Source organism: Polypterus senegalus, unplaced genomic scaffold (genome assembly GCF_016835505.1).
Source record: "Polypterus senegalus isolate Bchr_013 unplaced genomic scaffold, ASM1683550v1 scaffold_1131, whole genome shotgun sequence".
NCBI lineage: Eukaryota > Metazoa > Chordata > Cladistia > Polypteriformes > Polypteridae > Polypterus > Polypterus senegalus.
In genome coordinates this window covers 1-26,758 of record NW_024380548.1, presented here as the reverse complement: position 1 = coordinate 26,758, position 26,758 = coordinate 1, and the positions used below count along the sequence as shown (strand labels likewise).

Sequence of the window (26,758 nt, the reverse complement as noted above, 5' to 3'; positions counted from 1 at the left end):
AGCAAACCCCAATATTACTGCAAGTAACCTGTAGGCATGTTTAGCTAAAAACGAAGTGGTGATGTACTATTCTATTGTGTAGTACGTGGTGCAGTCCATTGCTTACATGGGCATGACCTTCAGAAGGAATTCTTACCTGCAATCTCCCACAAAAGCACATCTTAAGTTTGCCAAAAAATCTTTATAAGACAGGGGCATTTTACACCCAAGTGCCGTAGATAGGAGGAAAAATAGCAACATTTAAAGAGAAAACACCTTGTCAACTGTCAGGTGCAGTGGTGGATTTGAATTGAATATCACTAAAAATCTGTAGATGGATCTTAAAAGTTCTGTGTGTGTAAAACAGCCCAAGAATGTTTCACAGCCAGCCTGAAGAGACCTGTAAGGAAGAATGAGTAAACATTTCTGAAACAAGAATTCAAAGATTTAATGCATGCAACAAAAATATTTTTAAGCTCTCATTTTTGCAAAAGAGGGTGTTACTAAGCACTGACCTAGTAGGGTGCTTAAACTTTTGCATTTATCAGATTTACACTTTAATTTACATTATTTCTGTTCCATCAGATAAATTATAACTATACATTAATATTCTGTGAAAGAACGATTGTTTTACTTTGTTTTTTTTACACTTCAGATGTCAACAAAATATATATTTTGGCTGGCGTTTGAACGTTGTATGGGGTGTTAATGTATGTATATAGTGCGTGTGTGGCATGTGTGCATACATACACAAATGCAGTTAGGTCCATAAATATTTGGACAGAGACAACTTTTTCTAATTTTGGTTCTGTACATTACCACAATGAATTTTAAATGAAACAACTCAGATGCAGTTGAAGTGCAGACTTTCAGCTTTAATTCAGTGGGATGAACAAAAAGATTGAATAAAAATGTGAGGCAACTAAAGCATTTTTGAACACAATCCCTTCATTTCAGGGGCTCAAAAGTAATTGGACAATTGACTCAAAGGCTATTTCATGGGCAGGTGTGGGCAAGTCCGTCGTTATGTCATTATCAATTAAGCAGATAAAAGGCCTGGAGTTGATTTGAGGTGTGGTGCTTGCATGTGGAAGATTTTGCTGTGAACAGACAACATGCGGTCAAAGGAGCTCTCCATGCAGGTGAAAGAAGCCATCCTTAAGCTGCGAAAACAGAAAAACTCATCCGAGAAATTGCTACAATATTACGAGTGGCAAAATCTACAGTTTGGTACATCCTGAGAAAGAAAGCAAGCACTGGTGAACTCAACAGCAAAAAGACCTGGGCGTCCACGGAAGACAACAGTGGTGGATGATCGCAGAATCATTTCCATGGTGAAGAGAAACCCCTTCACAACAGCCAACCAAGTGAACAACACTCTCCAGGGGTAGGTGTATCGATATCCAAGTCTACCATAAAGAGACTGCATGAAAGTAAATACAGAGGGTGCACTGCAAGGTGCAAGCCACTCATAAGCCTCAAGAATAGAAAGGCTAGATTGGACTTTGCTAAAGAACATCTAAAAAGCCAGCACAGTTCTGGAAAAACATTCTTTGGACAGATGAAACCAAGATCAACCTCTACCAGAATGATGGCAAGAAAAAGTATGGAGAAGGCGTGGAACAGCTCATTATCCAAAGCATACCACATCATCTGTAAAACACGGTGGAGGCAGTGTGATGGCTTGGGCGTGCATGGCTGCCAGTGGCACTGGGACACTAGTGTTTATTGATGATGTGACACAGGACAAAAGCGGCTGAATGAATTCTGAGGTGTTCAGAGACGTACTGTCTGCTCAAATCCAGCTAAATGCATTCAAATTGATTGGAGGGCGTTTCATGATACAGATGGACAATGACCCAAAACATACAGCCAAAGCAACCCAGGAGTTTATTAAAGCAAAGAAGTGGAAAATTCTTGAATGGCCAAGTCAGTCACCTGATCTTAACCCAATTGAGCATGCATTTCACTTGTTGAAGACTAAACTTGGACAGAAAGGCCCACAAACAAACAGCAACTGAAAGCCACTGCAGTAAAGACCTGGCAGAGCATTAAAAGGAGAAAACCCTGCATCTGGTGATGTCCATGAGTTCAAGACTTCATGCTGTTATTGCCAGCAAAGGGTTTTCAACCAAGTATTAGAAATGAACATTTTGTTTCCAGTTATTTAATTTGTCCAATTACTTCTGAGCCCCTGAAATAAAGGGATTGTGTTAAAAAAATACTTTAGTTGCCTCACATTTTTATGCAATCATTTTGTTCACCCCACTGAATTAAAGCTGAAAGTCTGCATTTCGACTGCATCTGATTGTTTCATTTAAAATTAATTGTGGTAATGTACAGATCCAAAATTCGAAAAAAAGTTGTCTCTGTCCAAATATTTATGGACCTAACTGTATATAGAAATATATACTGTAGCTTGATTATGTGTTCCTACCTGAAAGAACTGAAAGGCTGTATCCTTTGTCAGTTATTTCCAAATAACATTATGTCAGTATATCATTGTGCTGCTTGGAAGTTAGCAGAGGATTAGAGATAATGTGCAGAACAGTGTGCTGCTCATGATACATGTTGCTGAAATACTGCTTACATTCAGAAGCTTCTCAGAGGTGTTTTTTCTTTTTTTTTGTATTTACTGTTTTATTGTGGTATTCATTGCTATTTTTTCCTCTCTCTAGTATTATAAATGTGGAGGGCAGTTTGCCCTGGTAACACTGGGAACACTGGCAACATACGCTGCATTCACCATCGCAGTTACTCAGTGGAGGTACAGTATGCTACAGTTTGTGGAGTTAAATATTTTTGCATCAAGAGTTCTGGAGGGTATAATTATTGTCTATTTATTTTAGAACTCGCTTTAGGATAGAAATGAACAAAGCAGACAATGAAGCAGGAAATGCTGCAATAGATTCTTTACTTAATTATGAGACTGTTAAGGTAGGTTTCTATATTTCCTTATGTTTATTATACTGTGTTATTTAAACATATTGGTTTCTTTGTGACAAATGAAATTGCATTATTATTTTTGTTGCATCAGGTTTGAGAACTTTTTCTTGTAATTATTTTCCTGTATCTTTTGTGACTTTACGTATGCCTTTGGTGATGCATTTTACATAGTTTATGTGTTGTTGATTTGTTTTTGCTTTGATTTATGTAATTGTTTCCAGATACCTGAAAAATGGAACCAGATCATTCTGTATTACTAAACTCATCTCATTGTCCGGTCAGGTTGGAGAGCATGCACTGATACATTATGTTGCTACACCCCACACAACAAAACAGTTTGGGATCATGGTTGGCAACCTCCCAGGCAGACACACAGTTCAGTAACCCAGCCCCCTCCAGAAATGACCATCTACCTGCTGCAGCCAAATGTTATGTGTGAGGCCCCTTGGCCTGGTCCAGTCACTCCGGTCCTCAACCATGGGGATCCTATGAGCTGGATCACCCTCGGGGAATCGCGTCACATGGCTGTAGTGTCGTAAGTGATGCTCCCTCACAGTACAAGTGATGTGATATGCCTCATTTGTGACTTTGTGAGCAACCGCTAATTCGACACAATGTCAAACCAGCAGTACTCAAGGATTCTCCAAAGAGATACAGCACTGAAGGAGTCCAGTCTTGGACTCAGGTCACTGGATTGGGTCCATGTCTCACAAACATATAGAAAAGCATCAGGACTCTAAAGACCTTTTGCCATAATATTGGGAGTGCCATGAACCCTTTCCTGCAACCTCATAAACCCCAATGCTCTCCCAATCCATCCACTAACATCATAAGAAGAGTCACCAGAGTCATGAATGTTGCTGCTGAGGTAAGTAAATAGACAAACTGCTGATGGCTTTGCCCAAGAAGCCATTATTGGCCTGAATCTTGTTTTTTATCCTGGACACTCAAAGCCCAGGCACTCATACTCATCGCTATGTCTGTCAAGAGCCCTAATCAGAGCCTCAATTAACTCCAAAAGATAATAGCATTGGTCGACCTGATGGCCGTCATACTCGGGGAGTAGCTGTTGCTGTGGCAGATTGGCTCCTTGTCCTTGTCTGATGTCACACCTTTAAAAAAATTTATTATGAGACTCAGATTAAGGCACTTTCTGGGGGCCTTGTCTGTTGTCTCAGTGTATGCTCTGACAGAGGTGAGTGATGTCTCAGCGGGAGACATTCTGTTTGCAGCTTTGCTCGGTGGTTGATAGGCGTCTGTGAGGTGACACTCCTCCTGCCATGGATGACTTCATTGCAACTGCTGACTCTGACAGACCTGGCTAAGTGGATTGTGTTGGTCCTTGTGGGTCTGATGACCATGGTGAAAGTGGCTCCATGTTCCTTGACTTTGCAAAGATCTGGGACTGTGGATTGCTGAATCCTGGTTCCAGTGCTGTGCAGTTGGAATTAGTACCCTAATACTCATAGTGTGTTGATGGACCTGGAGGCTCCTATAAAACTGCAGGGTCTACAAAAGTGCCCAATTTCTGAAAGATATAAAAAAGGCTAAGGCTGTTTACAAGAGGAAGATTGAGGACTGCATCTATAGTAACAATACAGGCAACTGTGACAAGGGGTTCAGCACTTCACAAGCTATAAATGCAGCAACACCTTCACTGTTGACAGTGACACTTCGCTGGCTGAGGATCTGAACCATTTCTTTGCCCACTTCGAGGTAAAGTCACCAGAGACAGCTACATCACATCCACCAACCCAAAACAGCCATATTCTTGTGGTGGAGGAGCATGAGGTGAGGTGCACACTGATGCCAGTGAACCCGAGGAAGGCTGCTGGACCTGAGGGCGTCTGTGGTTGAGGGCTGTTGGATTGCACAAATCAGCTGGCTGGGGTCTTCTCCAAGATCTTCAACCAGTCCTTATCCCAGTCCACCATTCCACCTTGCCTGAAGTCCTGTATTGTAGTTCTACTGTCAAAAAAGTCTATCTCCAGCAGTTTAAGGGCCTACCATCCAGTGGCACTTACTCCCTTGATCATGATGTGCTTTGAGAAACTGGTCCAAACTCGCATCACTTCAAGCCTTCACACAATGTTAGACACAAACCAATATGCTTACAGGGCAAACAGGTCTACAGTGGATGCCTTAGCCACAACTCTCCATACTGTCCTAACCCACCTAGAGCAGAAGGGGAGTTACTCTAGGCTGCTCTTTGTAGACTTTAGCTCTGCATTTAATACCATTGTCCCTCATAAACCGGTGACCAAACTGACAGATCTGGGGATTTATCCTTGGAAGCGATCAGAGAGGAAGTCAATAATCCAGAGGCAGTGATAAGATGCCCCACATCTTCTCAGCCTCAGCACTGGTTCTTCTCATTGCAATGTGCTGAGCCCCATTCTCTTCACCCTCTACATCCATGACTACACCCCTGCACACTCCAGCAACAACTTCATTAAATTTGCAGATAACCCCACTGTAATGGGGCACATCTCGGAGGGGATGAAGTGGAATGGTTGTCAGGGTGGTGCAGAGACAACAATGTGGTATTAACACCACCAAAGCCAAGGAGCTGATCATCGACTTTAGGAGGAAGTAGACTAATATCCAGCCCCTTTTCATTGATGGGTTGTGTGTAGAGGGTTTTGAACTTCCAGTTCCAGGGTATGCATGTAGACGAGAACCTGAATTGGATCGCAAACACCACAGAGCTGGTAAAGAAGCCACAGCAGAGACTTTACTTCCTGAGGATCCTCAGGAAGAACTATTTCACCCAAAAACTGCTCATGTCCTTCTACTGTTGCTCCATATGAAGCATATTGACTTATTGCATCTGTGTGTGGTTTACTAGCTGCACTGCATCAGAGAGGAAAGTGCTCCAGAGGGTCGTCACCACTGCTCAGAAGATCATCGAATGTCGTATCCCATCCTTGGAAGATCTTTACGGTTCCAGCTGCCTGAAAAAGGCCCGCAGCACAATTATTATTATTGAACTGCTGCTTTCAGGCAGATGCTTCAAGATAATAAAAACATGGACAAATAGACTAAAAAATAGCTTTTACCAAAAGGCTGTGACTGCACTAAATGATGCTCACACGGTTAAACTTTTAAAAGGAACAAATTATGCAATAAATACCAGCAAAATGTGGAAAATATCTCATTGTGTAATGTATGTTTTGCTTTTCCACTTTTAGAATCTCTTTTATAAATCTTCATATTTATAGTCTTTTGTAGTTTTATAATTTCTTGCTGTTTTGCACCAATAGGATGGCATCCAATTTCATTGTACATGTACAGTGACAGTAAAGATATTCAATTCAATTCTGACCACAGTGTTATTGTTACTGTAAACTCTGAAGATCCAGCTTAGGTCCAGTAGGTTACCACCTACAAGGAGAATGAGTCTAGAACTGGCCAGACTCCAAGTTCAGGCTGTTTCCAATGAGTCTGCATCAAGTTTGTGTGAGGAACTTACAGATTTGGGTGCGACTGCTGATCCTAATGTGATGTGGGAGACCTTCAGTGACAAGACCCTGAAGGTTGCTGAGGGCTTTGTTGGTGTTGCCAGTGTTCTCAGAAGGAGGTGTTTCATCTCTGAGGAACCCTGGATATCATCAAGAGGAGTCACAGCACATTGGTTAATAGTAACTCCGTTCTGTATCAGGAACTTAGAAGGATGGCTGCAAGGGCTCTGAGGGGCAGATAAGAAGGCATTTGTTAGAGGAATCTGTGAGCAAGTGACACACCATCTATGGTCTAGTGACCCATGTCCTGCTTACAGAGGAATCAAAGCATTATAGTCATTAGAATCTGCTCTTCGGAGAGTTGCAGTCAAGGCAAATGGTGATCCTTAACACTAGAATTACCACAGCCTACGAAAAAACTTGTAGATCCGTCCCACCTTAAATCGCTTCACACTTCTCCATCAGCATCTTTTGTCCTGTAAATGTGTCGATAAGCAGCAAGCAGCCAGCAGCCTGCTATCACATCCTCCACCGCCACACAGTTTTCTCAGCTTAAAGCTGTTTACTTGCGTGTCAGTTTTATAGAGTGAGAAGTCACGTAAAATGACACATTTTATAAATACTATATCGCTATTTGGAACACTTGCATTTCATGTGTGTTCCATGTCTACAACGATCTATGTAAATACATCGTTAAAACAGAAACATTTTTCATGTTTTAGTAATAATTGACAAAATGTAGACATGAAGTGTATAATGTGTGAAGCCTGAAGTCCAAATATCAAAGAAACACTTTCACAAAAGGTACAAATGTAACAGAACAAGTGCGCTTTTATTCAAGAATATAACTGCAGAAAAAGAACCCGCGTTAGTATGCGACATTGACACGCATTTGCTACGATCGCTTCGGTGGCACAACAGTATCAACTGTTGACTGGTAATCAGAACTTCACGGGTTCAATCCCAGACAAGTCCATTTTGAGAAGTGACTACTTACTATTTTAGAATAAAAACATATATTTGATTCCAGTCTGTAACAGCGGTGTAATTTATGATACTTGTAAAGGTTAGGTTTGTTTTTTTAATTTATTTTATTCTCTCAGTCGCCTTAATGAAACCCCCCAGCATTTGACAGTCCTGCTTTCACATAAAGACACGCTATAACACCAGAGGTGAACTCGGATCATGACGACTGTTCTACATCAGAGCAAGAATGCACTTTTGCCATCACTGTACTTTGTATATGTACATGGGAAGCTCTGCACTCTACTTGTGACTTTACACTGTAGGAAGTAAGTAAATAAATAAAAGTAAATAGGTAAATAACATTCGATCTGGCTCTTACATACAAAGTACAGTGACGGGTAGCTTCCACCTGCATCTATAGAGTCTTCAGTATGCAAGTGACTCTACATGCTAGTGTTCATTTCTGGACGGTTCTTGAGGCTGATCTTCCAAATAGCTGTGAACCACCCAGTCTCACTGGGATTGCAACGGTGGTGAACCAACTAAGGGTTGGGAAGGCTGCAGGGAGCTGTGGTATCCAGGGTGAAATTTTCCAGATCGTGGTAAGGTTGTCCTCCTTGCAGGCATCACCCCAACTGATTGGAAACGGGACTTGTCATCCCTATCTTGTAAAGGAAGGGTCTAGGGTCATCCTCAGTAGGATCTGCGATCACTTACTTGCTCACTTACTAGTGACCGGAGTAGTCTGATTTTACGGCTAAGAAGTCTACTGGCGACTGCATCCTGGCACTAAGGGTTCTCATGGAGTGCAAATAATAATGGCTGATTTTCTTTGTAGCCTTTGTTGATTTTCATAAAGCGTTCGACTCACTTGATCAAGCTGCCCTGTGGGACATCCTGAGAGTTTATGGGATCCCCCCCAAAGTTGCTGGATATCATGGCTGGCCTATATACTGATACTGTGAGTGCTGTGCAGAGTGGATGCAGAACCCTCTGTGTTTTTCCCAGTTGTTTCTGGGGTTCGTCGGGGGTATGTTCTTGCTCCCTAATCTGTTCAGTGTTTGTGTGGACTGGGTGTTGAGTAGAGTCATAGGGTCTAGCAGCTGTGGGCCATTTTTTAGTGAAGAAAGATTCACTGATCTGATCTTGACTCTGTCATCTCCAGTATATTAAATAACAGTCCTCTCCAGCCTAAGATTCATTTAGCAGGAGAGAAGAACAATATATAGTCAAGATCTTTTGATAAGATAACTGTCCAGCAGAGTCTTGTGAAGTTTTTTATGAGTTTTCCATATAATGTGGATCAGTCAGAGAGATGAAAATAATTCTCATATCAGGTCAGAAAACTATTGTCTCCATTTAAATCTTATTGAAACATGTTAAATTGTAGCAACAGTTTAACTTCCCATTCCTTTTTCTCTTGTTGTGTCTTAAAGTTGCCTATAAGCACCGTGATTCTGACAGTGTCCATTGTTGCTGAAGTGAGATCCTAGAGGAACATCCCTATTGCAAAGACTGAGACTGCAAAGCATAAAGAGATTATGACAATGTTGCTTGGGTTTCATTTGCAGTGCCCAGCTGGTGTATTGTGATGTGTCTTGTTGTTGGATGAACAGCTGTGAGGAATGAGAAACAGGACTTTGGTGGAACCCAGGGGAAACACTCTTTGCGAAGGTACAGGGCACATCTGTAGGGACAGTTGAGCAATTGCGGTGAGGGATAAATTCATACTTTTGTGCAATACAGACTTTGTGATTTAAAGGTAAGCATCTAGCTGTCAGTAGTAGACTGAAAACAAGAAGGAGGTACTGATCGCCCTTTTATGGCTTGCTACTGAGTTGGATTTTGATGGCTCTAATTTTAAATGACAGTTGCCTAAGTACCGCTCAGATTTTTAAAAAGTTTGTTGGTCTCTGTTCTTGCAAGAACAAACATACATCTAACACCCAGCATCAGTAACCTAAGTTTGAATATATTGAGATATGTACTTATTTTTAGTTTGAATATTCAAACATTGTTTTTTGGCTAATTTGGCAGCCCTAGTACACAATAATAACTTTCCAATGCTGAGCAAACTGGCTTGTAAATTCTGAAAGTAATTTTTAAAATGCAAAATTCTTTGCTATAGTTATTTCTTCATAACCTAACTACATTAGCTACATTGTTTTCCTCTGGGTGCAACACTGGAGTATATCCATCAGTGATAAGAACTTTTAACATAAATGGAAATGCAAATGCTTTTACACTTCACATAGAATAATAAAACTTTATGCAGCATTCAGGTACACTATAGAAGGATGACCTGCCCCCTGACACCTGTGCTCCTTTTAAAAGAGTTATCTCTTTCATGTGACTCTCGTTTCTTTAGTATCATGCTGAAATACAAAAGGTCTTTACAGGAGTAGACTTCGAGGGGACAGAACCACTGGGCTTCAAAGCAAAAAATAATATGTACTGTAATGTCAAAACTGTTAAATAGGTACTACACAACAACAGCAAGGAGCACCAGATTATACGATTTTTATGGAGTGCTACCAAAAGCAAATGTTTTAAACATTATAGACATCTTTTAAATTGTTTGTAATTGTATGTTTTTTTTTCTCTTCCATAGTATTTCAACAATGAAAAATATGAAGCGGATAGATATGATGCATTTATGAAAGTCTATGAAACTTCCTCATTGAAGACTACCTCAACGCTAGCTATGCTGAACTTTGGCCAAAATGCAATTTTTAGCATTGGACTTACAGCAATCATGGTACTTGCTAGTAATGGAATAATTGCAGGTCAGGAACAATATTAATAATAAATGTGTTCCATTTATTTCACCAGTGCCAGTTGTAGGTCAATAAATGTTCAATATAAAAGATATCTCCCTTAAAAATATTTTTAAAATGTTTCATAGACTATTGTTAGATGTGTTTAGAAATATAAAAATGTTGCTGGTATATGCTTCTTTATTTGGACATAGACATACTAATTGGTAGATATTAACACTAGAATCCCTGAAACCTACGAAAAAAGTTGTATTCCCAGGCCACCTTAAATTCCTTTGCACCTCCTCAACAGCATCTTTGTTTTGCAAATGTGTCAATCAGCACAAGCAGCCTGCTATCCCATCGACCCCCCAACTCACACAGCTCAAGTCGGACAAAAACTTCTCTCAATTCAAGTCTATTTATTTGGGTGTGAGGTAGGTTTGGAATTGTATAGGGTATATAATATATCGTATTTGGAACACGTGCATTTTATGTGTGTTCTGTGTCTACAACGATCTGGGTAAATGTAGGATGGCAAGAAATGTTGAACACATAGCTAAAACAGAAACTTTTTCATGTTATAGTACTAATGAAAAATTTTTACATGAAGTGTGTAATCTGTGAAGACTGAAGTCCAAATATCAAATAAACATTTTCACAAAAGGTACAAGTATAACAAAGCAAGTGTGCTTTTATTCAAGAATATAACTAAAGAAAAATAAATCAGGTTAGGGTACAATATTGAGTATTAATCAAGTGGTTGCGGGATCGATTACGGGTCCTTGATGCATTTGCCGTTTTGAGTAGTGAGCTGCTCTTATTGTTACTATTACAGAATAAAAACATACATTTGATTTGACTCTGTAACAGCTGGTGTAAATTTATGGTACTTGTAAAGGTTAGGACATTCGGCCCAACAATGCTCGCCAGTCCTATCCACTTAATTCTTTCAAAATAACATCAGATCTAGTTTTGAAAGTCCATGAAGTCCTGTAGTCCATCAGACTACTTGGTAGTTTATTCCATGTGTCTATGGTTCTATGTGAAAAACCTGTGTCCCCGTGTTTTTGATTTAACTCATTTTCCCTTCATGTTTTTAAACACTTCAATCATGTCTCCGCTTAATCTCCTTTTGCTTAAACTGAAACCTTTTCTCATAGCTTATCCACTGTGGTCCTGGAATCAACCTAGTAGCTCTTGTCTGGAGTTTTTAGTGCTTCTCGTCTTTTTGTAGCCTGAAGACCAAACCTCACACAGTACTCAGATGAGGTCTAACCAGCGTGTTATAAATTTTTAGCATAACTTCTTTGGACTTGTACTCTACACATAGTGGTATTTAACACAACATTCTCTTAGCCTTCTTAATGGCTTTTGAACACTGTCTGGCAGTTGATAGTGACAAGTCCACAATGACTAATAAGTCCTTCTCATAAGGTTGTACTTTTCATTTTCAACGCTTTTATCGCGGTATTCAAACCTTACATTTTCACTTCCTACAGGTAATACTTACATTAACACTAGAATCCCTGGAGTCTGTGAAATTTTTCTCCCGGACAACCTTAATTTTCCTCATAGCTTTTTATCATTGTGCCAATTTCCTCCCAATAAGCTTTTGTCTTGCAAATGTGTCATTTACCAGCACGCATTCACCCATCCTCAATTTAACCCATATGAAGGCATCACATAGCAAAATTTTCACAGCCTATGTCTGTGTTGATGTATCTGGCAATGTGTTAGGTAAGGGATATATTGTTATTTGAAATGCATACAGTAAATTTCATGTGTGTTTCTTGTCAACAATGGTCTGTTTAAATGTTGGGTGACATAACAGATGTGAGGAAACTAAAGTTTTTTTTTCATATGTCATAATAATAATGACATAATGTTGATGTGAAGTGTAGAATGGAGGATGGTTGAGTGCCAGTTACGTGGTGTTAATTGACACATTTGCAAAACAAATGCTTATTGGAAGGCATTTGGCACAGTGATAAGGAGATGTGAAGAAAATTAAGGTGGTCCGGGACAACGAAAATTTTACAGGATTCTAGTGGTAAATTTCATCTGCCATAAATCTGCCAAAGCCTGTATGCTGTCCAAGTCCCTATAACGGATAGCTTAGTATCACCTGCAAACTTAACTAGCTTATTATTTATATTCCTATCCAAATCATTTATAGATATTAAAAATAGCAGCATCCCTAGTACTGACTCCTGTGGGATACCATTCTTAACATCAACCAATTCTGATAGGGTTCCTTGCACCATAACCCTCTGCTTCCTCAGTCTCAACCATATCCTTTTGTTGCGTCCTTGTAGAATTCCAGCAGGTTAGTTAAACACAACCTCCCTCTTCTGAACCCAAGCTGGCAATTCAGTAAAACTGCTGTTCTTGCTATATGTTGTTCAACCTTTCTCTTAATAATTCTTCCCATTATAACTATGATGCCCGTTAAGCTTACTGGATTATAGTTGCTTGGATCTGCTTGGTCACTTTTTTATATAACAGTATATTTCCCATTTTCCAGTCTTTTGGAAGTCTCCAGTCTTCCCTGGTCAAGAGCCTATTAACTATCTCTCTCTTTCTGGGAACTGATTTTGAGGTGCCCCATTGGGCCTCTTCATACCTACCTACCACCTTGGAATCTTCAGAGACTCTGTCCAGCGCTGCAAGGACCATAAAATTGTTTGACACTTCCAATTGTGGGGTTGATGCCCCCAGAAAATGTGCACCCTTCACCTTGCACCTTTTGACCATGACCCACCTGTCTTTACCTGTCTGGCTTGGAATCTCCTCCTGTGCCACTTTAGGGGTGCACAGTATCTATCTAAGGGGCACCTGTGCCAGGTCTACAAATGTACTTCAACGCAGGCCAGCCAACTCTTTCTCCAGTTTAGTGACCCTGAACTTGAGGTGCTGGATCAGCTGGCATCTCCTGCAAATGTAGCTCTCAAAGAAGACTTGCTCCTCCAAACCGTTCTCCAGAAAGTCCAACATCTAACAGTACTTGTATTGCACTGGCCTCATTATTAACATTTGATTTACGATTACTGAAAACTGCCTTAACTTTTTTTTTTAATTAAATGATTCAACTTAAATGGTAAAACTAAAAAAAAACATTAGGCCAAAGAAATTAAAGAACTGTTACAGTTATTTTACACCCTTCTCTTTACAGCTTTGAAGTCAGCTGCTGCACCTTTATTTCCCCACTAATGAATCTTTTTTTCTGTTACACACTACGATATCAGTCATTTACTTACAGAGATGCAGTTGTCAGCTAATGCTGCATAATGCCCTGCCTTGCTGATGCTAGTTTGAATACAAATGACAACAACAAGAAAACTTTCCATACACAAAATGTATTTTTTAATTAACTCTCACATGACAAATACAAAAACTCTAAGCTGCTTCTCCTTTTGCAGTGATGACGTCAATATGTATCAGTCTCCAGTCCAGCACTAGCAAGGACTGTGTGTAGCATGTTCAGCAGTAAGCAGTACATTAACATTTATTTATTTGGCTGACACCTTTTTCCAAAGCACCTTACAACATTTGAGATCAATTGATTACATATCTTTTCTTTTTCAAATTGGAGAATAGGAAGGGGAAGAGACTTGCTCTGGGTCACACAGTGTCAGTGGCAGGATTTGAACACAAAACATCAGGGGGTGAAGCCCAAAGCCGTAACTACTGTGCCACACTGCCAGTATACAGAAATATACTTAGTTACATAGTAGTTCTGATGCATCCAATAACCAATGGGACTATAAATGCGTCCCATCAACAAGTAACACAGCTAATGTTTTTATACATTTTATACAAAATTCTAATTTGAAGATATTATAAAAATTGTGTAGCTGTAAAGTTACATCTGGAATTGTTCATAAGATGCAAATAAATTATTTATATACAGTTCTGTAAATGTTTTACATTGAGCATCAGAATTTCTAAGTCAGATTTTATAACCTTATTAATCTTAACTTTGCAGACTAAGCTTTTGTACATGGTGCAACTGATTAGAAAGTTGTTTTTTCTTTTCCAGTTTTAGTTTAGATTATTTTCCCTGTAACTAACTCTCTGGTGAAATGTATGTGTTGTTAGTTTCACAAATGTAGAGGCAGATATACATTAATTGATAGACCAACAAAGCAAACACAAAATTACTGCACAAAGCGGTAACAGTATTTAGCATTCTCACAGATCGGAATATTTTATTTAGCTTATATTCTTTGATACTGTGGAAGCTTCTCTCCCACTTTTTTACTGCATAAAAATAGTACATCAATAATAATAATATTAGGTGTCCGGTAATGTTATTGCATACATATACACATGCATTCTCAGAACTATTACTCCAATGTAGGCTGAAAGGATGACCTGGAGCATATCCAACAGCACTGGGCACAAGGCAGAAAACAGTCCTATACAGGTTACCTAACTCATTGCAAGAATCACTTTTGCAAATACCATTAAGTTTAACATGAAAGACTGGACTCAGACCGACATCAATTAAATTAACAACTGGTATGCTAACCTTTATAACACCATCTTAATCATCATCTAATCCAATTATTTCAATTATTAAAAATATCAGATGTCTGAATTACTGGCATAAATTTATTATAAAAATAAGTGCAAGCTGTTTTGCTTTGAATATAATCTTCAGTTGTTACACGATACAATGATTTGTTAATAGTATTTTTGCAGTACATTCCAAAGTTTATTAATTGGTAATAAAATGGATCATTTACCAAGTTAAAACTGTTATTCTACAGAATAATAATGATATAGTGAACCATGTGGTTTCTTTATATTTAGAAAAAAATGTATAAGCAATCCTTTTTCAGTGTATCATTTTTTATCTCAATGTCCAAGCTATTTTTGTTTTATAGCAGGCTATTAATAATTACAAACAATACAAAAAATACACTAAGTTTATATGGATAGTGTCTTTCACTTTAGAACAGTTTACAATCTTATCCCACTCTTTTGCAGAAGAATTTCTACTTACTCAAAATTTGGTATGAAGAATTATATCTAATGGTACATCTTATGAAATCTTTTTTTGAAAGTGTATTAGTGGACTTTGTCTATAGTGATTATCCTGTTTATGTACTGTGTGGACCAGTGCTTAGTATTTTTAATTTTTCAGTTGCTGTGTTAAATATAATAGATTTGAGTTAAGTTATTTTATTTTTCTATTTTAGGAAACATGACAATAGGAGACTTGGTAATGGTCAATGGACTGCTTTTTCAGTTGTCACTTCCATTAAATTTCCTGGGGACAGTATATAGAGAGACTAGACAGGCTCTCATTGACATGAATACTCTCTTTACTCTACTTAGTATTGATACCAAAATTAAGGTAGGTGTTTACCTTTTAAGTAGTAAAATAACACTATATCTTTTTAATTTTATTTGTTGCTCCACAGATTACAAAAAAGCAGTACACACTTCAAACCCTAAGGTTCTGGATGATGAGAGGAAAACAAAACATTAAAACATCTATGCTCTCTGAAATGTATTTTATTAAATTTAGCAATCAATTCACCATACTACAGTTAGATCTAATGCTTTTTTTAATTTTATTGATTTTATTGTAATCACACAACATTCCATACAAATAGATTGATTTTTACAAAAATAGGATTGAAAACAAATCAACCCTCACCCTTGAGAAATAGAACATTGCCAGCAGAGTAAAACTTAAAGCTAGTAAAAATAAGTAAATGAATGAATTAATAAGTGAATAAAGGTAAATGGAGAAGAAAAAGAAATGGGGAGAGAATCTGTTTCCACAGTGCTTTAAATGCTTATTCTGAAATATTATGATTAGATCCTACCAGGTTTTGAAAAAGTTCTGCACAGATCCTCTAAGTGAGAATTAGATTTTTTCCAATTTCATATAGTATATAACGTCAGTTACCCACTGACTTAAAAGAAGAGAGTTAGGATTTTTCCAGTTGAGCAAGATAAGTCTGTTTGCCAATAGTGTAGTAAAGACAATCACAGTTTGTTTGTCCTTCTCCACTTTAAGCCACTTTGCACATTTTAAAACTTGAGTGAATTCTCTGAATTGATACCTTCCACTCCTTTTCTGATATGTTGAGTAAGAGATCCTTTTCCCATTGTCCTCTTGGATCTTTGAAAGGGAGGGACTGTAAAATTGTTTTATATATTGCAGAAATATTGCAATATTTTTTCCAGCATAGTGGGAGGTGATGAAAATTGGGCAGGTTCTGTTTAACACTAGAATTACCAGAGCCTACGAAAAAACTCGTAATTCCGTCCCACCTTAAACTGCTTCTTAAATCCCTTCACACCTCTCCGCCAGCGTCCTTTGTTCTCTAAATGTGCTGATAAAGAGAAGCCTACATTTTGTCATCTACTACTAGAATATAAAAAAGTTTCTGTTTTAACAATGTGTTGACACAGATTACTGTAGAAACGGAACAGACATGAAATGCGTGTGTTCCAAACAATGATCTATTATTTCACTCTAAAACTCCACTTCACTCCCAGATACTCAATCAAGGCATGAGCTGAGAGAAGTTCGTGCACGTTCTAAATTGGTGGGGGATGGAATAGCCGGCTTCTCTTTATCAGCACATTTAGAAGACAAAGGGCTGGCGGAGAGGTGTGAAGGGATTTAAGAAGCAGTTTAAGGTGGGGCGGAATTACGAGTTTTTCAGTAGGCTCTGGTAATTCTAGTGTTAACAAAGTTTCTAATTTGAAGGTAGTGAAAGAAATGTGTTGCTGGAAAGTTAAATGCTCTGTTGCATTTAGATCAGGCACTGAGACGGAGTACAAAGCTGTGAAGTACGGACTAAGAAAAGCCATCACAGCAGCCAAGAGGCAGTACAGACAGAAGCTGAAGGGCTTCTATTCTACTGCTGACTCTGGAAGTATGTGGCAGGGCCTACAGCACATCACAGACTACAGGACCACCACCAGCACAATCAGCTTCACAGACAGTCTGCCGGATGATCTCAACACTTTCTACACCCTCGTTGAGACATCCAGCAACAGCACAGAGTGGAGGCACATGCACACCTGGACCACACAACCCCCCTCCCATCCCCCAACGGTCTCTTCAGGTCAGGTACACAAAGCACTAAGGAAGATCAACCCTCGTAAGGCAGCTGGACCAGACAACATACCTGGGTGGGCTCTCAAAGCCTGTGCCAACAAGCTGGCTGATGTTCTCTGCAACCTTTCCCCCAGTCAGCGCATTGTTCTGTCCTACTTTAAGACTATAATCATCATCCCCCTTGCTAAAAAAAGCCCACCCACCTGCCTGAATGATTATACGCTGGTAGCACTTACTCCAATCATCATGAAGTGTTTAGAGAGAGTGCATTCAGAGCAGCATACCAGACACTCTGGACCCCCTGCAGTATGCCTACCGGCCCATCAGGTCCACCTCAAATGCCATCGTGACCGCACTGTATTATATTATTCCCTCTCCCATCTGGAGAACAAAGACTCCTACATCAGGATGCTCTTTGTTGACTACAGCCCCGCCTTTTTATCCCCCATAAACTCACCCTTAAACTGTCTGCACTTGGCCTGCACCCCACCCTCTGTGACTGGCTCCTAGACTTTCTGACTGGCAGGCCCCAGTCTGTCAGGATTGGTAATAGGATTTCAGCCACCATTATCACAAACACAGGCACCTCACAGGGATGCAACATCAGCCCCTTCCTCTACACCCTGTTCACCCATGACTGTGTCGCCTTCCACAAAGACAACATCATCCTAAAGTTTGCAGATGACACCACAGTGATTGGACGCATCACTCGTGGGGATGTGGCAGCCTACAGGAGGGAGGTGGACAGTCTGGCATCATAGTGTGAGGACAACAACCTCCCCCTCAACACAGACAAGAGGAAGGAGATGATAGTGGGCATTCCTATTTCTAAACTTGAGAAACTGGTCTCCTCGGTCCCCAGACGTCTGTTGAGTGTTGTAAGAAGAAAGGGAGATGCCACACACTGGTGAAAATGGCCTTGTCCCAACTTTTTTGGGATTTGTTGACACCGTGAAATTTTGAATCAACATATTTTTCCTTTAAAATGATATATTTACTCGGATTAAACGTTTGATCTGTCATCTACGTTCTATTACAAATAAAATATTGACATTTGCCATCTCCACATCATTGCATTCAGTTTTTATTCACAATTTGTTTAGTGTCCCAACTTTTTTGGAATCCGGTTTGTATGTTTGTCTTTATATGTTGGTTTTGTCATTTGGTGTGGACAGCAAAGAAAGAATTTCTTTTTTTTATTATTTTTTATTAATTTTATTGCAACCCATACAAAGCAATCAAGTTTTTACACAAAAAAAAATTGAGTTAAGAACAGATCGATCCCCACCCCTGAGAGAGTGAGCAAGCCAAATGGCGTAAAATTTAAGGCTTGTAAACATACCTAAATTAATAAATTCTCTGTGCTTCATGACCTTATTTAAAATGTTACTGATTAGATCCTGCCATGTTTTGAAAAATGTCTGTATGGATCCTCTAACTAAGTATTTGATTTTTTCCAATTTCAAATAGTATAACACATCGGTTTCCGACTGACTTAAAAGAGGAGAGTTTGGGTTCTTCCACTTTATCAGAATCAGTCTGCGTGCCAAAAGTGTAGTGAATGCAATCACAATTTGTTTGTCTTTCTCCACTTTAAGCCCCTCTGGAAGAATCCCAAACACAGCTGTTAATGGGTTAGGAGGGATTGTGAGTCCAAGGCTGTCTAAAAGGTAATTAAAAATTTTGGTCCAGAATGATGTTAATTTGGTGCAGGACCAAAACATGTGACCCAGTGAGGCTGGGACTTGGTTGCAACGTTCGCAGGTTGGATCATGCCCTGGAAACATTTTGGAGAGTTTTAGTCGAAACAGATGTGCTCAATATATAATTTTGAGTTGTATAATTGTATGCTTTGCGCATATGGAGCTCGAGTGAAATCTCTGCACTGCTACTTTCCACTCCTTTTCTGATATATTAATTGAGAAATCTTTTTCCCAGTGTCCTCTTGGATGTTTGAAAGGGAGGGATTGAAACATGATTTTATATATTGAAGAGATGGGTCTAAGTCCTTGAGATTGAGCAATATATTTTCCAGCATGGATGAGGGTGCAAGATGAGGAAAATCTGGAAGGTTCTGTTTAACAAAGTTCCTGATTTGAAGATAGTGAAAGAAATGTGTAGCTGGAATGTTAAATTTGGAATGTAATTGTTCATAGGATGCAAAGACATTGTCTATATAAAGATCTCTAAACAAGTTAATTCCAAATTTTTTCCAGATATTAAAAACTGCATATGTTTGTGAAGGTTGAAAGAGGTGGTTCTCTTGCAGAGGTGCCACAGATAGAAGCTTCTCCATCTTAAAATGCTTTCTACATTGGTTCCAGATTCTAAGTGAGTGGAGCACAATTGGGTTATTTGTATATTGCCGATAACGTGTATTTATTGGAGCACAGAGCAAGGAATACAAAGAAGTACTGCAAGATTTTACTTCTATTGCGGTCCATGCCTGTGTATGTTCTTCTATTTGTGTCCAGGTTCTTATCGCCTGAACAGTGGGTACGGAAAGTATTCAGACCCCCTTCAATTTTTCACTCTTTGTTATATTGCAGCCATTTGCTAAATACATTTAAATTAATTTTTTTCCTCATTAATGTACACACAGCACCCCATATTGACATACAAAAAAATTTTTGAAATTGTTGCAGATTTATTAAAAAAGAAAAACTGAAATATCACATGGTCCTAAGTATTCAGACCCTTTGCTGTGACACTCATATATTTAACTCAGGTGCTTTCCATTTCTTCTGATCATCCTTGAGATCACCTTCATATGAGTCCAGCTGTGTTTGATTATACTGATTGGACTTGATTAGGAAAGCCACACACCTGTCTATATAAGACCTTACAGCTCGCAATGCATGTCAGAGCAAATGAGAATCATGAGGTCAAAGGAACTGCCTGAAGAGCTCAGAGACAGAATTGTGGCATGGCACAGATCTGGCCAAGGTTACAAAAAAAGGTTCCCAAGAGCACAGTGGCCTCCATAATCCTTACATGGAAGACATTTGGGACGACCAGAACCCTTCCTAGAGCTGGCCATCCGGCCAAGCTGAGCTACCCGGGGAGAAGAGCCTTGGTGAGAGAGGTAAAGAAGAACCCAGAGATCACTTTGGCTGAGCTCCAGAGATGCAGTCAGGAGATGGGAGAAAGTTGTAGAAAGTCAACCATCACTGCAGCCCTCCACCAGTCAGGGCTTTATGGCAGAGTGGCCTGTCGGAAGCCTCTCCTCAGTGCAAGACACACGACAGCCTGCATGGAGTTTGCTAAAAGACACCTGATGGACTCTGAGATGGTGAGAAATAAGATTCTCTGGTCTGATGAGACCAAGATAGAACTTTTTGGCCTTAATTCTAAGCGGTATGTGTGGAGACAACCAGGCACTGCTCATCACTTGTCCAATACAGTCCCCACAGTGAAGCATGGCGGTGGCAGCATCATGCTGTGGGTGTGTTTTTCAGCTGCAGGGACAGGACGACTGGTTGCAATCAAGGGAAAGATGAATGCGGCCAAGTACAGGGATATCCTGGACAAAAACCTTCTCCAGAGTGTTAAGGACCTCAGAATGGGCGAAGGTTTACCTTCCAACAAGACAATGACCCTAAGCACACAGCTAAAATAACGAAGGAGTGGCTTCACAACAACTCTGTGACTGTTCTTGAATGGCCCAGCCAGAGCCCTGACTTAAACCCAATTGAGCATCCCTGGAGAGACCTAAAAATGGCTGTCCACCAACGTTTACCATCCAACCTGACAGAACTGGAGAGGATCTGCAAGGAGGAATGGCAGAGGATCCCCAAATCCAGGTGTGAAAAACTTGTTGCATCTTTCCCAAGAAGACTCATGGCTGTATTAGCTCAAAAGGGTGCTTCTACTAAATACTGAGCAAAGGGTCTGAATACTTAGGACCATGTGATATTTCAGTTTTTCTTTTTTAATAAATCTGCAACAATTTCAAAAATTCTTTTTTTTTGTCTGTCAATATGGGGTGCTGTGTGTACATTAATGAGAAAAAAAAAATATTTTAAATGATTTTAGCAAATGGCTGCAATATAACAAAGAGTGAAAAATTGAAGGGGGTCTGAATACTTTCCGTACACACTGTATATTTGCTGCCCAGTAATAAAACAGGAAGTTAGGTAGAGCCATGCCGCCTTTTGTCTTTGTAGGGTCGCTCTTTTGATGCGTGGATGTTTTGAATTCCAAATAAATGAGGTTATTGTTGAATCTAATTGCCTAAAAAATGATTTATTAATGTATATTGGAATGTTTTGAAATAAAAAGAGGAGCTTAGGAAGAATATTCATCTTAACAGTGTTAATTCTCTCAGCTAGTGTTAGATTAAGGGTTGACCATCTATGCAGGTCTTGGTGAAATTTTGTTGATATAGAGCTTTATGTTTACTTGTGATGTTTACCCCTAGGTATTTAGAGTGTTCTGCAATTGCAAAAGGTAGGGTATCTAATCTAATATTATATGCTTGAGAATTCACTGGAAAGAGTACACTTTTATTCAGATTAATTCTGAGACCAGAGATCTTTTGAAATTCTGTGAGTGCTGTTAAGACTGCAGGCACAGAATTTTCTGGGTCTGATATATACAATACCATATCATCTGCGTATAATGATATTTTCTGTTTCAGTCCTTCTCTGCTAATCCCCTTTATCTGATCAGTATTTCGACAATGTATTGCCAGTGGTTCAATGGCAATCGCAAACAGCAGCGGTGATAAGGGGCATCCTTGTCTAGTGCCACGTTCTACTGTAGTTTAAAGTAGTCTGAGCAAATGTTGTTGATGCAAACTGAAGCTTCTGGGTTAGTATACAGTAATTTACTCCATGCACAAATGTTCGGGCCAAACCCAAACTTCTCCAATGTAGTAAAAGGTATTTCCATTCAATCGTGTCAATGCTTTTTCTGCATCCAATGATAATATTTCTGGGGTGTTTGATTTAGTTGGTGAGAATATTACATTAAACAGGCGTCGAAGATTTGAAGATGTGTCGGCCCCTAATAAATCCAGTTTGGTCTTGTAAGAAAGAATTTCATTGTACAGGGAAATGTGTTTCCTTACTGTGCACATGACAATAAACTTTGAACTTGAAACTTGAACTTGAACCAAGCCTGTATATGTTCCATCTATTTGTGTCCATGTCCAGGTTTTTATAGTTTGTATGTTTGCTGTCCAGTAATAAAACTGAAAGTTAGGTAGAGCCATGCCACCTTCTGCCTTAGGTCTTTGTAGGGTCGCTCTTTGGATACGTGGATGTTTTGAATTCCAAATAAATGAGGTTATGGTTGAATGTAATTTCTTAAAAAATGATTTATTGATGTATATTGGAATGTTTTGAAATAAAAGAGACGCCTAGGAAGGATATTCATCTTAACAATGTTAATTCTTCCAGCTAAATTGAGATGAAGAGGTGACCATCTATGCAAGTCTTGCTTAATTTTTTCCATACAGGCGTAAATGTTTTTGATAAAGAGCTTTATGTTTACTTGTGATGTTTACCCCTAGATATTTAAACTGATCTGCAATGATAAAAGGGAAGGTGTCCAATCTAATATTGTGTGCTTGAGAATTCACTGGAAAGAGCACACTTTTATTCAAATTAATTATGAGACCAGAAATTTTTTGAAATTCTGTTTTTCTGGATCTGATGCATACAGTACCATATCATCTGCTTATAGAGAAATTTTCTGTTCCAGTCCTTCTCTGATAATCCTCTTTATCTCAATAGCATTTCGACACTGAACTGCCAGTGGTTCAATGGCAATTGCAAAAAGTAATGGTGACAAGGGGCAGTTTTTAGTTTAAAGTTGGGGCAGACTGGTGGCTCTGAGGCTAAGGATCGGTGCTGGTATCCAGAAGGTTGCCGGTTGGAATCCCCGTCACTGCCAAAAGAGATCCTACTCTGCTGGGCCCTTGAGCAAGACCCTTAATTTGTAATTGCTCCAGGGGTGCTGTACAGTGGCTGACCCTGCGCTCTAACCCCAAGGGGTATGCGAAAACTAACAAATTCCTAATACAAGAAATTGTATAAGGCGATATAAAGAACAAAAAAAAAATCTGAATTGATGTTGTTAATACAAACTGAAGTTTCTGGATTGGTTTGCACATGCACAAATATTCAGGCCAAACCCAAATTTCTCCAGTGTAGTGAACAAGTAGTTCAATTCAATCATATCAAATGCTTTTTCTGAATTCAACGATAATATCATCTCTGGGGTGTTTGACTTTGCGGGTGAATATATTACATTAAACAGGCGTCGGAGATTGGAAGCTAAGTGTCGGCCTTTAATAAATGCAGTTTGATCTTGTGATATTACCGAAGCTAGCTAGGACTTTGGAGAGTATCTTAACATCATTATTCAAAAGTGAAATTGGTCTGTATGATGCACATCGTAATAAGTCATTATTTTGTTTAGGAAAGACGGTGATTAATGGTTGGCGAAAAGTTTGAGGTAGAATATTATTGTCTCTAGCTTCTGTGAATGTTGCTAATAAAAGGGGAGCTAGCTGAGTGGAGAATTCCTTATAAAATTTGACAGGGTAGCCATCAGGGCCTTCTGCTTTCCCACTCTAAAGTGACTTTATAGCATCTAGTAATTCTGATAGTGCCAACGGTTTATCCAATTCCTCTGCACTAAGAGTATCTATTTGTGGTACGCATATCTGTAATGCATCCAGAAATCCATTAGATTGTGTCTTCTCTTCTTTAAAGTCAGTAGAATATAAGGATTTATAGTAGTCTCTGAATATGTGCATTATATTTTTATGGTCAATGATTTTTTTCTCCGTTTGTGTTGGTGATTGCTGGGATTGCATTGCAAACTTCTTGCTTGTGGATTTGTTGAGCTACGAGGTTATTAGCTTTCTTTCCATGTTCTTAGTAATGATGTCTTGATTTACAAATGAGTTCTGTTTCTTTAGTTGTCAAGAGGTTGAGTTCTAAATGCAGAGCCTGCCTTTTCCTATGAAGAGCCTCGCTTGGACACCTGGCATGTTCTTGATCTATTCCAGTAATTTCAATGGATAGCTCTGATACTTTCTTGGGTTCAATTTATTTCTGTGCGAAAGATATGAGATAATCTGTCAGCAAAGCAGCGGGTCCAGATGGTGTATCGCCACAACTGTTGAAGGCATGTGCGTTGGAACTGGGGAGTCCTCTACATCGCATCTTCAACCTGAGCCTGGAACAGGGGAGAGTCCCAAGGCTTTGGAAAACATCTTGTATCACTCCTGTCCCAAAGGTATCATGTCCTAGTGAGCTGAATGACTTCCGGCCTGTTGCTCTGACGTCACATCTGATGAAGACCATGGAGCGGCTGCTGCTTCACCACCTGAGGCCACAGGTCCGCCACGCCCTCCACCCATTGCAGTTTGCATACCAGGAGAAGGTGGGAGCGGAGGATGCCATCATCTATATGCTACACCAGGTCGGAGAGATCGTTTCGGCCTTTGTACTCTGCAGGTGAAGCAAGACCCTTTACAGCTGATGCTTCCGGCTCGCGAAGACTAGATGATAACGTGGACGGCAAGGCCATTTCCAGTTTCAAGTGATCTTCTGGAATTGGCAAGCGCACACAGTATTTAAAAAATTAACTAGACAATTGTCTCTCATCACAGGTCCCAAATTAAACTGGACTAAGTAAATATATTGACATTTTCAAATTTCGACTTTTATGATAGAGGAAAATAGATACATATAGAAGATTAGGCCGGAAGTACTTTATTTTTTTATGAACAGATGCAAGTCACTGGTACTCATTTGATTTGTTTACATTTGTGATCTTGTAGTGTTGACAGTTGCATATGTCAGTGGTTTATGTAGGTGTTTTAATATTATTTAAAATTTTCAGGTTTACTTGTATTTTTTACAATCTGGATAGAAATGCTGTTTATGTTATGTTGTTTTTTCCATTTATGTCTAATTACAGCATTTGACACATTAGTTTATATTGTATTTCAATATAAAATATGGTGAATTATTTTAAAGTAAAATTATCTTCTTGGGTCTCCATAATCTAACTAAACATGCACGCTTAATTGCAGATTATTTCATGTTAAATTAGGTAGCTGTATTAACAAAATAAGTTTTTTGATAGTGTTTGTTTTAGTTTATAATGCTATGTATGTAACGTTCAAGCCAAAAAATGAAAATACCACTCATTTTTAACTATGGAGGCAATTTGTCTAAAACGATCACAGGGCACTTAAGAAAATGATCGCGCAATTATTTAGATGTGTTTCTTTTTTGCTTATAATATTAAAAATCATGTCGTTTTTTATTTAATGAACTAATAAAATCTTTATTTTGAAATGGTGTATTATTAACTTGTTAACTTGTCTTTATTAGGAAAAAGAACATGCACGCCCACTGTTGGTAACACCTCAAGATGCAACAATTCGTTTTGAAGATGTGCAGTTTCAGTATTTGGAAGGACAGAAGATCTTAAATGGGATATCTTTTGATGTACCTGCTGGAAAGAAAATAGCCATTGTAGGTGGCAGCGGTTCTGGGTATGTTTTCTTTTTGATAGATGGATAGATAGATACTTTATTAATCCCAAGGGGAAATTCACAAAATAAAATAAAAAATTCCACTGTACAATGGGTGACCCGCTGCTCTGACCTCAGAAGATCATACGAGAAGACTATTTCTCCTTTGGGATTAATACAATGTACCAAATACCAAAAATATGTAGTGGTTATTTTGTCCCAGCTGCACCTTGAGTGGTCCATCAGACATTTTTCAGTGCTCAAACTGTGCCCAGATTGCCAACTTTTCATTTTTTATATTTCGGATTCACTGGGTTTTGATTTTTACTTGCCTTGGTGATGTAACATCTTGTGTAGTATTTGTCAAAAGTTAATGTTAGTCTGAAACAATTTTCATTTTCCCTTTTTGTTTTAGGCTTTTCCAATTTTATATTATTCTGTTAATTATAATGTATTTACATAGTAATATTTTACTTTGCAAACTATCATATGTTAGAAGGCATTATGAACAATAAGTAGAAATTATTGCATTAATAGCCGTCAAAATAAACAAAAGATATGTTTTGCCACTGCCATAACAATGAAACAGGTTCCTTTTACTGGAGAAAACTCCATGAAACCTACTTTCCCAAATTAATAATATTTGCAAAGAATTATATTTGAAACAAGTGCTCATTTTGACTTACATATATCAAATTAATTCTTAGAACATTAGAGAAATTTAGACAAGAACAAGCCATTCATTTAAAGAAAGCTCGCTAGACCTGTCTACTTAATTCTTCCAAAATTACATTAAATCTATTTTGAAGGTCCCTAAAGTCTAACCCACTACTTGGTAGCATATTCCACATGTCTATGGTTCTCTGTGTGAAGAAAGACTACCTAATGTTTGTACATAATTTATCCGTCATGTACTTGTTAAACTCATTATAGTTCTTGATTCACTATACTAATTCCTTTCATAATTTTAAACACTGCTCATATCCTTTTGATTAAACTGAAAAGACTTACCTCTTTTAAACTTTCTTCATAACTCATCCCCTGCAGTCTTGGATTCTGC

At 38.8% G+C, this 26,758-nt stretch overlaps 1 protein-coding gene across 1 annotated transcript in view; it reads left to right on the top strand.

The window, feature by feature from the left end:
- Positions 1-25,719, top strand: part of LOC120520249 (ATP-binding cassette sub-family B member 7, mitochondrial-like) — a gene marked incomplete at both ends in the record, with an annotated part of 32,141 nt that extends 6,422 nt beyond the window's left edge. The window contains 5 exons of the mRNA XM_039742765.1: positions 2,658-2,746; positions 2,829-2,916; positions 9,964-10,138; positions 15,316-15,473; positions 25,556-25,719. Coding sequence (XP_039598699.1) covers positions 2,658-2,746; positions 2,829-2,916; positions 9,964-10,138; positions 15,316-15,473; positions 25,556-25,719 — 674 coding nt within the window. The remainder of the gene's footprint in view (positions 1-2,657; positions 2,747-2,828; positions 2,917-9,963; positions 10,139-15,315; positions 15,474-25,555) is intronic.
- Positions 25,720-26,758: the final 1,039 nt, after the last annotated feature.